This window comes from Lichenostomus cassidix, chromosome 4 (genome assembly GCF_008360975.1).
Source record: "Lichenostomus cassidix isolate B80296 chromosome 4, HeHo_3.0, whole genome shotgun sequence".
Lineage (NCBI taxonomy): Eukaryota > Metazoa > Chordata > Aves > Passeriformes > Meliphagidae > Lichenostomus > Lichenostomus cassidix.
Window position 1 is genome coordinate 44,518,222 of NC_139484.1, and position 13,052 is coordinate 44,531,273.

Here is a 13,052-nt window from a genome sequence, read left to right on the forward strand (position 1 = left end):
GCAGAGCAGACAGTGCTGCTCTGATCCCAAGGAGGTAGACCCATCTATCACTTGTGCTTGGAAGAGTGCCAGGGTGGTGATGAGCACACATGACCGTCACACGGCCTCAGGATCCTACGTAACTGCAACAATAGCTTACAAAGATGATTCAAAGGAGATTTGTTCCTAAAGCCATTTAAAGAAGAGGCCAGAGGGGCTTGGGTTAAACAGTGCTGTCTGCTCCAGCAGTGCATTTGCCTGCAGGACAGTGCTTGCTGCAGCTACAGCCCTACAGCAACACACACAGAGCCCAAAGAGGGAGCTGAGCCTCCCTCCTGCTAGAGAAAGGCCTTGAGCACTTTGCCTAAAACCAGGATCCTTTCCAGTGCTGTACTCCTTCACAGAAAAATCAAAAATATTGAACGCTGCAAGAGCTGAGGGTGGCAAGGCAACTTCATTGCAGAGCAATTAAAAAAAAATAGAATTAAAAAGAAAAGACAGATGAAAGATCCTAAAATACATTTTTTTCATTCCAGCTCTTTGGGGCAGAGGCTGTAAAGAAGCAGGTAATATTCTTCCTTTGGGATTAACCAAAGAGTAACAGAGGCTAGTTGAGAAGCAAATCCTCTGGGTTTACTCCTCAGTGCTAGAGAAATTCCTGTCTCCTGTCAGGTGCTGGTGGCTTCTTTGCAAGTGGCCAGTGAGATACAGTGCAGATGTTCTTCTTCACCCTAGAGGTGCCATATGTGGCTCCACAGAGAAGCTGGCTGGTGAGAGCTGGTGGGGATGTTCATCCCCATAGTGGAATCCCAGTACTGCTGCTGCCTTGGTCCTGCTGGTGCATCCCACAAGGAACCACAGAGAGAGTGCAGGCAGTGTAACACTACTCGCAGTCAGTGAAGGAATCTTGAAAGAATGTTTTTTTGATAAAAAAAAGATTGTTTTGTTCTTCCATTCAAGAGATCAAAATCAGTTTGGTTCTTTTTCCTGCAACCTTACATATGAGACTCAAAACAACTGCTGCCATTCAGAGGGGTCTGAGAAATGCTAGGAAATCTCTCAGGAGCTGACACTTGATGGCCGGATGGGATGCAACAAGGCACTGGTCAGCCATGTCCTCTGCCTCCAGCTGGAGCTACCTCCCTGTAACACAGGGATCCACTTCCAAACAGTAACTCCCTACTACCAGTCTCAGGTGCTCCCTGGTAATGCCCCAGGCCTCTGAAACCTCCAGCAGCTTAACTGTGAATTTCTGAAAAGCAGTTATAGTCCTTGTGTTCTATTAATTCCCTGGGGACTGAGGGGTTACCAGTACTGCTCATATTTTTGTTTTCTCCATGCCCCAAAATGCTAGAAGCTCTAAAAGAAAAAAAAACCCATCAAAAGTTAGATAACTAATTGTAGTGAAGCTATTTGATTTTATCCTACTTATTTCATTTCATCAACATTAGTTCAAAGGATGCTGAAAAATGTCCTCTACAAACACTTGTTTTCATTATTAAAAGAGAATGTATTGTAAAACAGAATTCCCCACCACTACCCTTTTTAGTGTCAGTTTTCTCAGACTGAACAGCTAAAATGTATTACACCAGTAATTTCTCCCTCCTCCCTCAAAACAAAACCATTGCAAACACCAGGATTAGAGAGGACACCTTTACAGGCCTGACTTAGGAAGGGATAAAGCCAATATTTCTTCCTCTGCTGCAGCCAGGCTTGACCATGTGCTGGTATCCAGCCTGAGAGGCTTGCTGGGATTCTGCCACTCTTAGCAATGCAGCAACTCCAGGCTGTCCTCAGACAGCAGGGACTGAGCAGCTACTTACTGCTTTTGATGCAGCATTTGCCACTTTTGATCTACTGTTTCTAGTCCAAGAAGTCCTTCCCTGGGTACTTTGGTTCAGAGACATCCTATCGACCAGAGTGACTTAAAACCCAAAACGTTACAGAAGAATGCTGAAAATTTCAAACAGTGCTAATTTCTGGATGTAACTAGCTAATGTTTAGTCCCAGCAAAAGAAGAAAAATGCAAACAGCTTTTAAATGAAAAATGGCTGAAGAGGAAAATACAAAAATGCTTTCATCTCATAAATAAATTTGAATCGACTTTGCTATTTTAACTTGAAAATGCCAAAACCAGCATCTGTGAGGTTGCAATTGCCCTTTTTTAAATGCACTGCTGTGAGGAATTGATTTTATTTTAAAATATTAATGCCTCAACATTGTTTAATTTTGTTTCTTGAACTGTGGGTTGTGAATCTGGTATTTGATATCGAATGGAAAAGTACCAGAAGGACACAGGCCTTGGCAGTAACAGCATGTGCAGCACATGCACGGAAAGGCTGTGTTGCTGGGCAATCCCCCTGGAGGGGAGCAGAGGAGCTCTCTCTGAAGTGGGCACCCTCTAGGCAATAGAGAAGGCTTCTAGCTCTGGGGGGATTTTCCTGGCAGCCATCCAGTGGAAAAGAAAGCCTCCACCACTGGGCTGTGAGCAACTCTTTTTCCCTCTCTACCTCTGATTCTTTTCTCCTTTTCCTTCCTTTGCTTCTGCTTTTTCTATCCTCCTTGGATAGGTCCACGTATTTCTCCCCATCAAGAAACAGTTCACAGATACAATACTGACCTTGCCTGTGTTTAATTTCGCCCTAGGAATCTGTTTATAAGAATCCCTTGCAGATCCCTGTAGTGGAACACAACTGCACGGGCCAGACGCATGAGGAGTGTCTTTCACTCCTCACATCCCCAATCTGACAGGCAGCTAGATCCAGGTCAGCTGTCCTGCTCAGCAGCTCTCCTCCCTCCCACCCTGTGCAGGCAAGTCAAACGTTGCATAACTTTTCAGTCACCAAAAGCGAGTGAGTGCAGTGCTACTAAGCCAACTTACTTTCTGATGGCCACATCACCTCCACCCAAACCCACACATTAAGAGCAAGGCCCCCTGCTCAGTCATGGCATTTGAATCAGTCAAAAACACATATGGTATATTTCACAGAAGTGCAGCCAGCCACTAGCACTCCTACATCACAAAACGTACAAATTGTGGGGCAGCCAAAGTTTATTTTGCACTTTCTGCAGCTCGAGAAAGTCCTGGGTACAACTTCTGCTACACTCTAATGTGTACTGGTCTAGAAGGGAAACTACATACTGTGCTTTCCCGTGTGGTGACCTGATGGCTGGATAACACTAAATGTACCATGCAAAGCCCTTATCTGATGCTGCTGACACTGCTTAGTGGAAAGCACACGCTCAAAGCCCAGAGGGCCCTTTGGGGTATACTGGTTTCTGCTGCCTGTCACAACCTAGCTAAAATGATTTCTAGGGCACAGACAGAAAAATCAAGTGACTGGAGCTATTGCTGCTAGTAAATAATCTCTGCTGCCTGGTGGGAACTGACAGATAATTATCCTCACCAAGAGAAATGAATGATAATCAATTTAAGAAATATGGACAATCTTTCAGGAAACATAGCCTCAGAGCAATTTCTGGACAGAAAATTACTAGTTACAGCATAATCGTCTAAGAACTTAGCGCACAGGAAACATGGCAATTGAAGGTCATCTTCAACCATTACTCATAGTTACAGAAGTTTCTGGGAACCACAGCTGAACTGTAGAGTAGATTATCACATTTTTGTTACAACTTCAGTTCTAAACCAGAACCTTAGAAATTTATGCAATTGTTCCTTCTCTGTTGAGACTCAGACCTCCTTACAGGACAACTAGGAAATTTCCTAATCCATGTACCAGAAGAGGGAAATATTTCACTCAGTTTCAGCCTACAACACACTAGAACTAAGGATGCTGTTCTCCAACTTTTCCAGTGATCACTGCAAACACTTTGGTCCAAAGTATGAATGGTCATTCCCTGGTGACTTGGCCCAGAAACATTGTCTCCATTTGCCTTCCCAGAGACCTGTAGAGATGTGAAGAACCAGAAACAAAAAAAATCTTGTGGTGTGATGCATATGATACTGATGTCTAGCTCCATGTATACCCCAGCGTTTCCATAATCATTCCTCTTCTCTCGCTCAGAGCACACAAGTATTTACTTTTCTAGATAGCAAAGGAAACAGCAGACAAGTCCTTCTCTAATGTACAGTGTAAGGGGTGTATTTTCTTTTCTACTTTTGGCCAAGTGCACGTTACAGCTGAGATTCTCCAAAGTGCCCTTGGCTAATTGCAAAACCACAGAAGGGGTCAGGTTGGAGGGCAGGTCATCTGGCCCAACTCCCCTGCTCAACAAGGGACACCTTAAGCCCATTGCCCGGGACCATGTCCACATGGTTTTTGATTATCTCCAAGCATAGAGACCCCATAATTTCTGGGATAATCTGTGCTAGTGCTTAGTCACCCTTAGTTTCCTGATGTTGAGGGAAACTTAATTTCCATGCATGCCCAGTGCCTCTGGTCCTGTCACTGGGCACCGCTGTGAAGAGCCTGAACCAGTGTTCTGCACCCTCCCTTCAGACACTTGGTCCATGACAATCCACGGTCCCAATGGTCCATGCTGGTAACACGGTGCTGGCTGCTCTTCATATCTGAGTACAGTAATGCTTTGAAGGGCAGATAAAGTACATATTAAATGTGAATATGTGCTTTTCCATGAAAGCTATTGCTTAGAACTGGCACAATAAAATAATTCAGAGGGAAATGGGCTGTTGGACCATGAGCAGGAATGGAGGCAGTAATCACTGGGAGCCTTGTAAATAGGAGAAGATTTTTTTCAGAAAGCAGAGATGCAATATCCTAGGGTGTTTCAGAATGGGAAATAAACATTTCAGGAAAATAAAATTAATGATGTGCTAACCAAATAAATACATAAAATAGGTCCTCTGGCTACACTAAATGAGAACTCACAAATTATTTATAAGTTTAGCTACAGGAATCCCTCAGTATGAACTCTTCTTGAATGTGGGGGTGGACAAAACAGGAAAAAAAATGGTGCCAAATCAGACACCATCTTGGTATCTTCTAAATAGTTATTAAAAACAATGACAAAGCCAATTGTAACAAACCTTTTACCACATGGATCCTGAGGTATAATTATAACCTAACAAAATTAGGTTATAATTTCTTTAATTAGTTTTAACAAGCAGAGTGAAGACCCATGTGGAAGAAAAAAAGGGAAAAAAAAAAAAAGGGAGCTGATTTACAACGGAAACTGAAGGAGGAGAGCTCATCAAGGTGGTCTGCTGAAAGAACAGAAATGTTCAAGGACCAAAACAGTTGAGGTCTGTGTCTCATGAGTTAGTAGGGGTATTAGTAGGGTAATTCTACAGACTTATGCTTATAGGTTCTATAACTACTGTTAAAACACATACCAACCACACAAACTCTTATGCAGCAGAGGAACAAGTGTGAGCAGGGGAGTCACAGATTTCAACCTACATTAACTAAATCAGAGGGTCTCCCACTAAGACATTGAGTCTCCCACTTAGTCTTCCACTAAGACATCGAGACACTAATATACCAGCTGCACTTGGCCAGTCCTGCAGGAGCTCTCTCATGCCAGCCTGCAGGAAGGGACAAGAGCATGTTTAAAGAAGGAAGAATTTAAACAAATTTAAACATGTTTAAGGAAGGGAGAATATTCAGCACCACGGCAGCCTTTGAGAGGCTCCAACTGCCTCTGCAACCATACCCTTAACAACACTGAGGTATCTTTGTTTTAAGTACTATTCATGGCACATCGACTGCACCAACAGTCTACAAAATCAATCTTGTAACTGCAGTTTTCTTCCAGAACAAAGCTGCACCCAAATTTTCAAGTATTTGTCCCACATATTCACAGGTAAAGAACTTACATAGCAAATAAAGAGTAAAATTTTCTGGCACGTATTTGCAAAAGTGTTTCGGAATGCCAAACTTGACCTGTGTGTGGCCAGACACCGAGATTTTGCTTCAACCCAAGAATTTATTAAGACTTACATGAAAATATTCTGTCTTAACATAATACACATCAGTAGCATTTGAACATATTTACAGATTTATTTGAACTTTTCTTAACTGCAATTCTACAACTGAGCAACATATCCATAAGTGTTTCATAAACTTTCAAACACTTACATATTTATACATATAGTTTTTGCATATATATATATAAAAAAATATTTTTAAGACTCAAGGACTGAGAATAGTCAAAAGGACATTATTGCTACATTTCTGTATTTACAAAAACAATGCGTAAACCCATTCAAAACACCAAGCCATTGCAAAGTAAGTTTCAAACCCCCCCAAATTATAAAAATATAAATTTCAAGAACGAAAAAACCCAAACCTCTTTCAGCTAAGTGTCTGTAAAGTACCGAGACATCTATAACAACTAGTTTGTCTACAGTTGCTCCGAAAGCCAACACATTACAAAAGAGCTTTTATAACTGAAAATGCTCAACAAGAAATATGCGTAAGAGTGCATCCAAACAAATGGCTAACTTTGGAAAGGTGCAACAGCCTAAGTAAGTTCAGTGCAAATGGCTAATTTTTGATTTAACTCTGAAAGACGGATTCCTGCAACAATAAACCAAATGCACAGTCATAGAAGGAGCGCGGTATTCAATGTAACCCAAAATATATTACCAGTGTGTGTATTTACAATTAGCTTGTATTTGGGCAGTTAGTTACACATCTGAAATGCATGTAAACTCAACCAAAATCCTGGTAAAGTAAAAGTTACAGAGTGCTCAAGTGCATTGTAAATAAATAGGTACTCAAGTAGTACTCTGCCTCTGAGAAATGCTTCTCTCAATGCCTTTACTTATTTCTAGGGGTCAGAAACAAAGGAAGAAAAGAACCAGCAGTGTTCCTGGTGGGAAGAAAAGGGGTTAGAAAACACTTATGTAAACCCTGGGCTCAAGAGATGCTGACCCCAAAGCTTCACATCTGTCAAACAAGACTGAAAAGATTCTTTCTTTTATGCCATTTATAAATTTGGCACCTCCCAGTTAGACTCTTCTTCATTATCATCTCTGGATTACCACAGAAACAACTTGGGGTGGGGAAAAATAGCCCTTTCCAGTTAGCAGTATCGAAGACTGCCTGGGGGAAAGATTCACCTGGGTAGGACAAGATAAAGAAAGGGCCCCCAGGAGAGCATTTTTTGCCTCTGCTTGCACTTAGATAAGACGACTTGTTCAACGGCCTCTTCTCCAGACACAGTTCACTGGAAGCAGCCTTCCTCCTCTTTTTTGACCAGTTTGGCAGGGCCCACCTATCTCTGGTGAACACTTTTAGATGTAACTATTAGCAACGCAAACATCAAAGTCTTTGTGCACCCGAGGCAGGGGGGCACAGGAGCAGTTCAGGCTCCATGGTGGAGTGAGACCCAGCAACGGGTAGCTTCATCCTGGCAGGGAACACACTGGTTGGAAGCAGTGCATATATCCATAGAAACCATGCAACTGGTCTGCAAGGGTGACAGCATGGGGGGAAATCAAAATGAAAATCCATGCTCTTCCTCCCTTCTCCTCTGGTTTAAACTCCAGAGCTCTCAGGAGGGTTTCCTGATGTGCAGACTGACTTTGGAAGGGTCTTTTTCCCAGGTACATACAGCACCCTCACTGGCCTCCAACCTATGATACCTGCCTGGGAAAGCTTCTCGGGCTTGGCTGCATGTGGAAGGGGGTTTACAAAACCATTAACTTAATATTTGTTCATTTCTTAAACTCAGAAAAACAAGATTAACAAGAAAATGACTGTATGCATTCCAGGCACAGATCCAGAGAACAATCACTGCAGATTTGGTTTGATCTGCAGTCACCTAATTCCACACCCTGGCTTAGGATTTCTTTTGTTGCTTTTTTTTTCCTTCACATCTGGCTCTCTACTGCAAATACACACAATATAGCAAAATATATACAGCTTCAATTAACACTGCAATGATGCCTGTAACCGTGCTCAGCAGATTAAGTTTATGTGTAACAGTGCATGGTAAAGGACAGTATTACAACAACGTTTCATCTACACAGTGGTAGTAGTGAGTAAATGTAAGAGAAATTATTGAAGTCGTCCCTCTCTCAGCCCCTGCACAATACAAACACCTAAATACATCTGATCTCCTCTTCTTCACATGCCACTCAAACATCTTCGCGTACCAGGAGAGGCTGAGTAGATGAAGCACTGCTGCCCACAGAGTTAATCCTCACTGAGTGATCTGGAGCATTTCCTTGAGTGGAAGGTGGGGTTGAGAAGTTGGCATAAACCTGCAGAAGCCAAAGACTGGTGTCAATACTCGGCAGACTGCTCCCTTCACACGTTCTTGGAGAGCATTCCTTTCTTAGCCTTTTCCCACTGTGTACTACACACTGCTGTGGATGGGTTCCAGCTCAGGAGCTTCTCTGCAAATCAAAACTGTTTCAAAAGGTCTTGGGCTTAACTGCTATTCTAAAGAATCAAGAAGCTCAATCTCAGTTACTAAAAACACTGTAGCTTCCAACTGCATGCCAAACTTCAGCTGAGCTCAAAGAAGAACAGCTCAAGTTATTACTAAGCTCCCCCAGAAATCTCTAATAACCTTCCTTCAGATTCTTGCTTTTGTTTTAGTAATGCCTGCACCTGCCAAAAATACGCTACAGGATGCAATCGAACACCAGCAGCTTTCAGTTTCCTCTCTTCTCAAATTGTCAGGAAGCCATGTACTCTCTGCCCAAACACAGCATCCAGAAGGTAAAAGGAAGTTTTATTTTTAAACCAGGTTTTAAACATACTTTTGTAAACCCTAGTAACACACATAGTTATGGAGAGAGAAAATCCAAGCTTACGCTGTGTCTCCAGCTTTTCTTTGGACTGTTTTGTTCAGCTGTCTGCTCAGAATAAGCTTTCACTAGGGAATGGCTGAAAGAGCAGCAAATACAGTTTGTCACAACCTACCTCCAAGGTTATTTAAATGGTATTGGGGGAAGCAAGAGAGAAGATGCAGAAGAGCACTGAAGACTCCACTGCTTTATCCAATAGCTTTCCCCAAACAAGCTAATTATACTTTATTTCTGAGGTGTTTCCCAGATTAACAGAACTGTTCATAGTTTAGGATAAGATGAACTTATGCAGTATCATTGCATTTGGTAGTATCAAAATTGTTGTGACAGGTCTATTCTGAGTGAGAAACATCAATAATGCAATCAATCTTCTCCAGATAGTAAATTTTGGGTATGGGCTTAGATAGCTACGGTCTAATGGAATAGCTAAGCAGAAGGGAGTAGCCCAAACATCATTCCTACCGTCCAGACTGATTATGTAAAGCTACACAAATAATACTGGAAATGAAGTGCCTGAGCTCTTTGCTTCTCACAGCTCTAACATAACATCTTGCTTGAAAGTGCTTGATCCCTAACTTACCCGGGGGGCATTATCTGAAAGCTGCTGCTCGATCATCTGTACGATCTGTTTAAATGTGGGTCTCTGTAAAGGATCAGCATCCCAGCAACTCTTCATTATGTCATACCTGTAAAGATACCAAAATTAAGTATGCTCATGAAGAAATCCTTAGAGCTCTTATCTCCCCTGCATTATTATTTGAAACAAAAGTGTCCCATCATCTTTAAACGACTTTAAGAACAGGAATGGTGTTGCCAACACCTGTGTTTGTGACAACAGAGAACTCAAGAATAATGGAAGGCTTTGGACACAGTTTTCTTTGACAGCTGGTTAAAATGCCAAACTATTTACAGAACAGTGAATTAGGAATGTCTCATAAAGAAGACCAGCAGCCAGTCCTCTTGCTGTCAGGAAGTACAGCACAAATGCAGATGCTGTACAGTCTGGTGATACATCTCACTGACTTCTTTATCTGAAGTAAAAAGTTTAATTATGTTCTGTGATCTGTCAATAATTTATTGACAGAGAGCAGGCTCCATGACAAAGTGATCAGATGGCGCAAGGCATGAGTGTATTTCATTGCTTGTAACAACACAGGCATGTGTTCTGCTATTTAAAGTACATGAATTATTTAAAACATGAAAAGAAATTAAAGAAATGACAATGAGGCAGTGCAATGAGCTCTAGTGGAAGAAGAGAAGCTTCCCTTCCTTCTCATCTTTACTGATGTTTGGATGATAAGAGGTGCTGATTGCTCACTTACATTTCAGGTGGTGCGCACTCAGGGCTGAACATCCTGTATCCCTCTTTGATCATTTTATAGAATTTGGAGTCCACAGGTATCCCTGGATAGGGGCTGCTTCCTGTTGAGAAAGCAGGTGAGCAACATGATTTCTGCATCTGGAGTAAACCCCAAAATGAAACAGATATGAAGTACAGATCTTGAAAGAGCTTACCTAAAGAAAAGAGCTCCCAAAGCAATATCCCGTAAGACCAGACATCACTCTCAAAAGTGTAGACGCAATTGAAAATACTTTCAGGTGCCATCCACTTCACAGGAAGACGAGCCTTTCCAGGGTAAAGGGAATAAATTAAGACAATGGACATAAGGCATACAGAACTGACAAGTTAAAAATAACTTTTTTCTATTTTTTATGTGCATTAAATACTTTTAAAATCAAGAAGTAGAAGTATCCAGCCAAAAAAGAAACTTTAAGCATTTTAGAGTCTCCAAATGCTGCATTGCTAGTGATCCATCCGTGGGTCTACCAAGCTAATACAGTTCCTTGCACTCTACTTTTCTGGACACTGTTTGATTCCTTCTGTCTAGTTAATCAAGGATACCAGGAAATCAGAGGAAAATAATATAAGTGACCATGGCATAGTTCCTCAAGCAAGCAAACAAGTCTACTTTGGTGGACTGGCTGGCACAGGCACACAGATGAGATTCACATAGTTGAGATGCTTCAAGGCTTTAATCAACAGTCAGTAGATCTGTATCAGCCACTCAGTCGATCATTAGAAAAATTTAAATTCAAATAAAAGTTACATATATATATATATATATATTAGTATACATATTTTGGGAGGAAGTGTTGATCTGCTGGAAGGCAGGAAGGCTCTGGAGAGCTATCTGGACAGGCTGCATTGATGAACCAAGCCAACTGCATGAGGTTCAACAAGGCTAAGCCGTGGATCCTGCACTTTAGTCACACCAACCCCATGCAGTGCCACAGGCTGGGACAGAGTGGCTGGAAAATTGCCCAGCAGAAAAGGACTGGGGGTGCTGGTGACAGCAGCTGAACATGAGCCAGCTGTGCCCAGGTGGCCGAGAAGGCCAATGGCATCCTGGCCTGGATCAGCAACAGTGTGGCCAGCAGGACCAGGGATCATCCCCCTGTGCTCAGCACTGGTGATGCAGCACCTAAAATCCTGTGTCCAGTTTTGGGCCACTCACTACAACAGAGATTCAGGTGCTGGAGTGTTTCCAAAGAAGGGTAATGAAGGCTGTGAAGAGTCTGGAACATAAAGCCCTACAGGGAGCAGCTCAGGGAGCTGGGGTTGTTTATCCTGAAGAAAAGGAGGCTGGGGGGGACCTTAGTGCTCTCCGCAACTACCCGAAAGGAGGCTGTAGCAAGGTGGGGATCAGTCTCTTCTCCCACATAACAAGTGACAAGGCCAGAGAAAATGGCCTTGAGTTGTGCTAGGGGAGGTATGGATCAGATTTTAAAAAAAATTCTTCACTGAAAGGGTTGTCAAGCTTTGAAACAGGCTGCCTGGGGAAGTAGTGGAGTCACCATCCCTAGACATATTTAAAAGACATGTAGATGTGGGGCTTAGACACATGGTTTAGTGGACTTGGTAGTGCTGGGTTAGAGGCTGGAGTCAAAATTATCTTAAAGGTCTTTTACACCCTAAGCAATTCTCTGATTGTGTGATTTTTCATAAGTTTGTGTGGGAATAGACACATCCCTCACGAATGCTAGCTGGAGCAGAAGAAAATACACAGAAAGCCATTATATTTGCTTCCACCATCCTCTCTCCTCCTACTTTGCCCTTTCCTTGTCTGACTGTAGGAGCTGGTCAGGCCTCTGTCTTAAACATTTGTCCTGCTTTGGAAGAAACCCGACCTCTTTCTTTCAGTGGTCAGGGGCTTGAACACATCTCAGATGAAGAAAGTTTGAGAGAGTGGGGGTAGTTCCGTCTGGAGAAGAGAAGGTTCCAGGGAGACCTCATTGCAGCCTTTCAATATATGAAGGGGACTTATAAGAAAGATGGATAAAGACTTTTCACTGGGGCCTGTGATGACTGAACAACCAGCAGTGGTTTTAAACTGGAAGAGCATAGATTTAGATTAGAAATAAGGGGAAAAAAATTATGATGAGGTTGTGAGACACTGGAACAGGTAGCCCAGAGAGATGGTGGATATTTCATCTGGGCAACATTTCCAGCACTGGAGATGTTCGAGGTCAGGTTGGCTAGTGCTCTAGGCAACCTGATCTAGTAAAAGATGTCCCTGCCCACTGCTGGGGGGTTGGACTGGATGATCTTAGAAGGTCCCTTCCAACCCAAACCAGTCTATGATTCTGTGATTCTGTGAATTCAGGAAACTTAAAGGATAACCCAGACAAATAAAACTTAATTGCACACTTCCCTCCTAAGCTGCTGGTCTGAACCTCCTACTCCTGGGAGCCTTTACTGATCAGGCAGCTCCTGACCTGACCCTGAGCGCAGTTTGGTTACACTAAATGCTACCCAATATTTTGTCACAGCAGCCATTCATGAATTGCTTCAGCTCCTATTGCTCCCTAACCTCAACTTCTAGGCAACCAGTGGCTGGTACTGACATTGTTTTGAGGGAAACCAAAACACCTGTGTCCCACAGCCTAAAATAAGGATGCTGTAGGTACCTGAGACATCAAGGCCTGCTGGGTGACAACACAGCAGCAGATATGTAAGACACCTGAGGAGCCATGGATTGACTGAAGTTAACTGAGTGGCAAACCCCTTTACTGAGATGCTCAGATGTGAGATTTCTCTTTTTTTCTCTCTTCTCTTCTCTCTCATCGCAGCTTGCCAAAGCCAAGACAGGTAGGTTTCAGTTCATGTGTTGTCAAGCCCCTAACTAATGACCAGCCCCTGATCATTAAGGTCATGGAGCCCTCAGCTGAACTGGGGATGAGGGCTGCCTTGAAAAACAGTGCAAATGAAAGCATATGTACTCTGAAGGCAGCAGTGGCTGGCTGCACCTGACACAGACTTAAAACA

At 42.7% G+C, this 13,052-nt stretch overlaps 1 protein-coding gene across 1 annotated transcript in view; it reads right to left on the reverse strand.

The window, feature by feature from the left end:
• Nucleotides 1-5,938: 5,938 nt before the first annotated feature.
• Nucleotides 5,939-13,052, reverse strand: part of KIT (KIT proto-oncogene, receptor tyrosine kinase) — a 55,093-nt gene continuing 47,979 nt past the window's right edge. Inside the window, exons 18-21 of the mRNA XM_085058947.1 lie at nt 10,241-10,352; nt 10,048-10,147; nt 9,306-9,411; nt 5,939-8,173 (exon numbers count right to left, since the gene is read on the reverse strand). Of these exons, the coding sequence (XP_084915073.1) occupies nt 8,048-8,173; nt 9,306-9,411; nt 10,048-10,147; nt 10,241-10,352 (444 nt within the window). The 3' untranslated portion in view covers nt 5,939-8,047. The remainder of the gene's footprint in view (nt 8,174-9,305; nt 9,412-10,047; nt 10,148-10,240; nt 10,353-13,052) is intronic.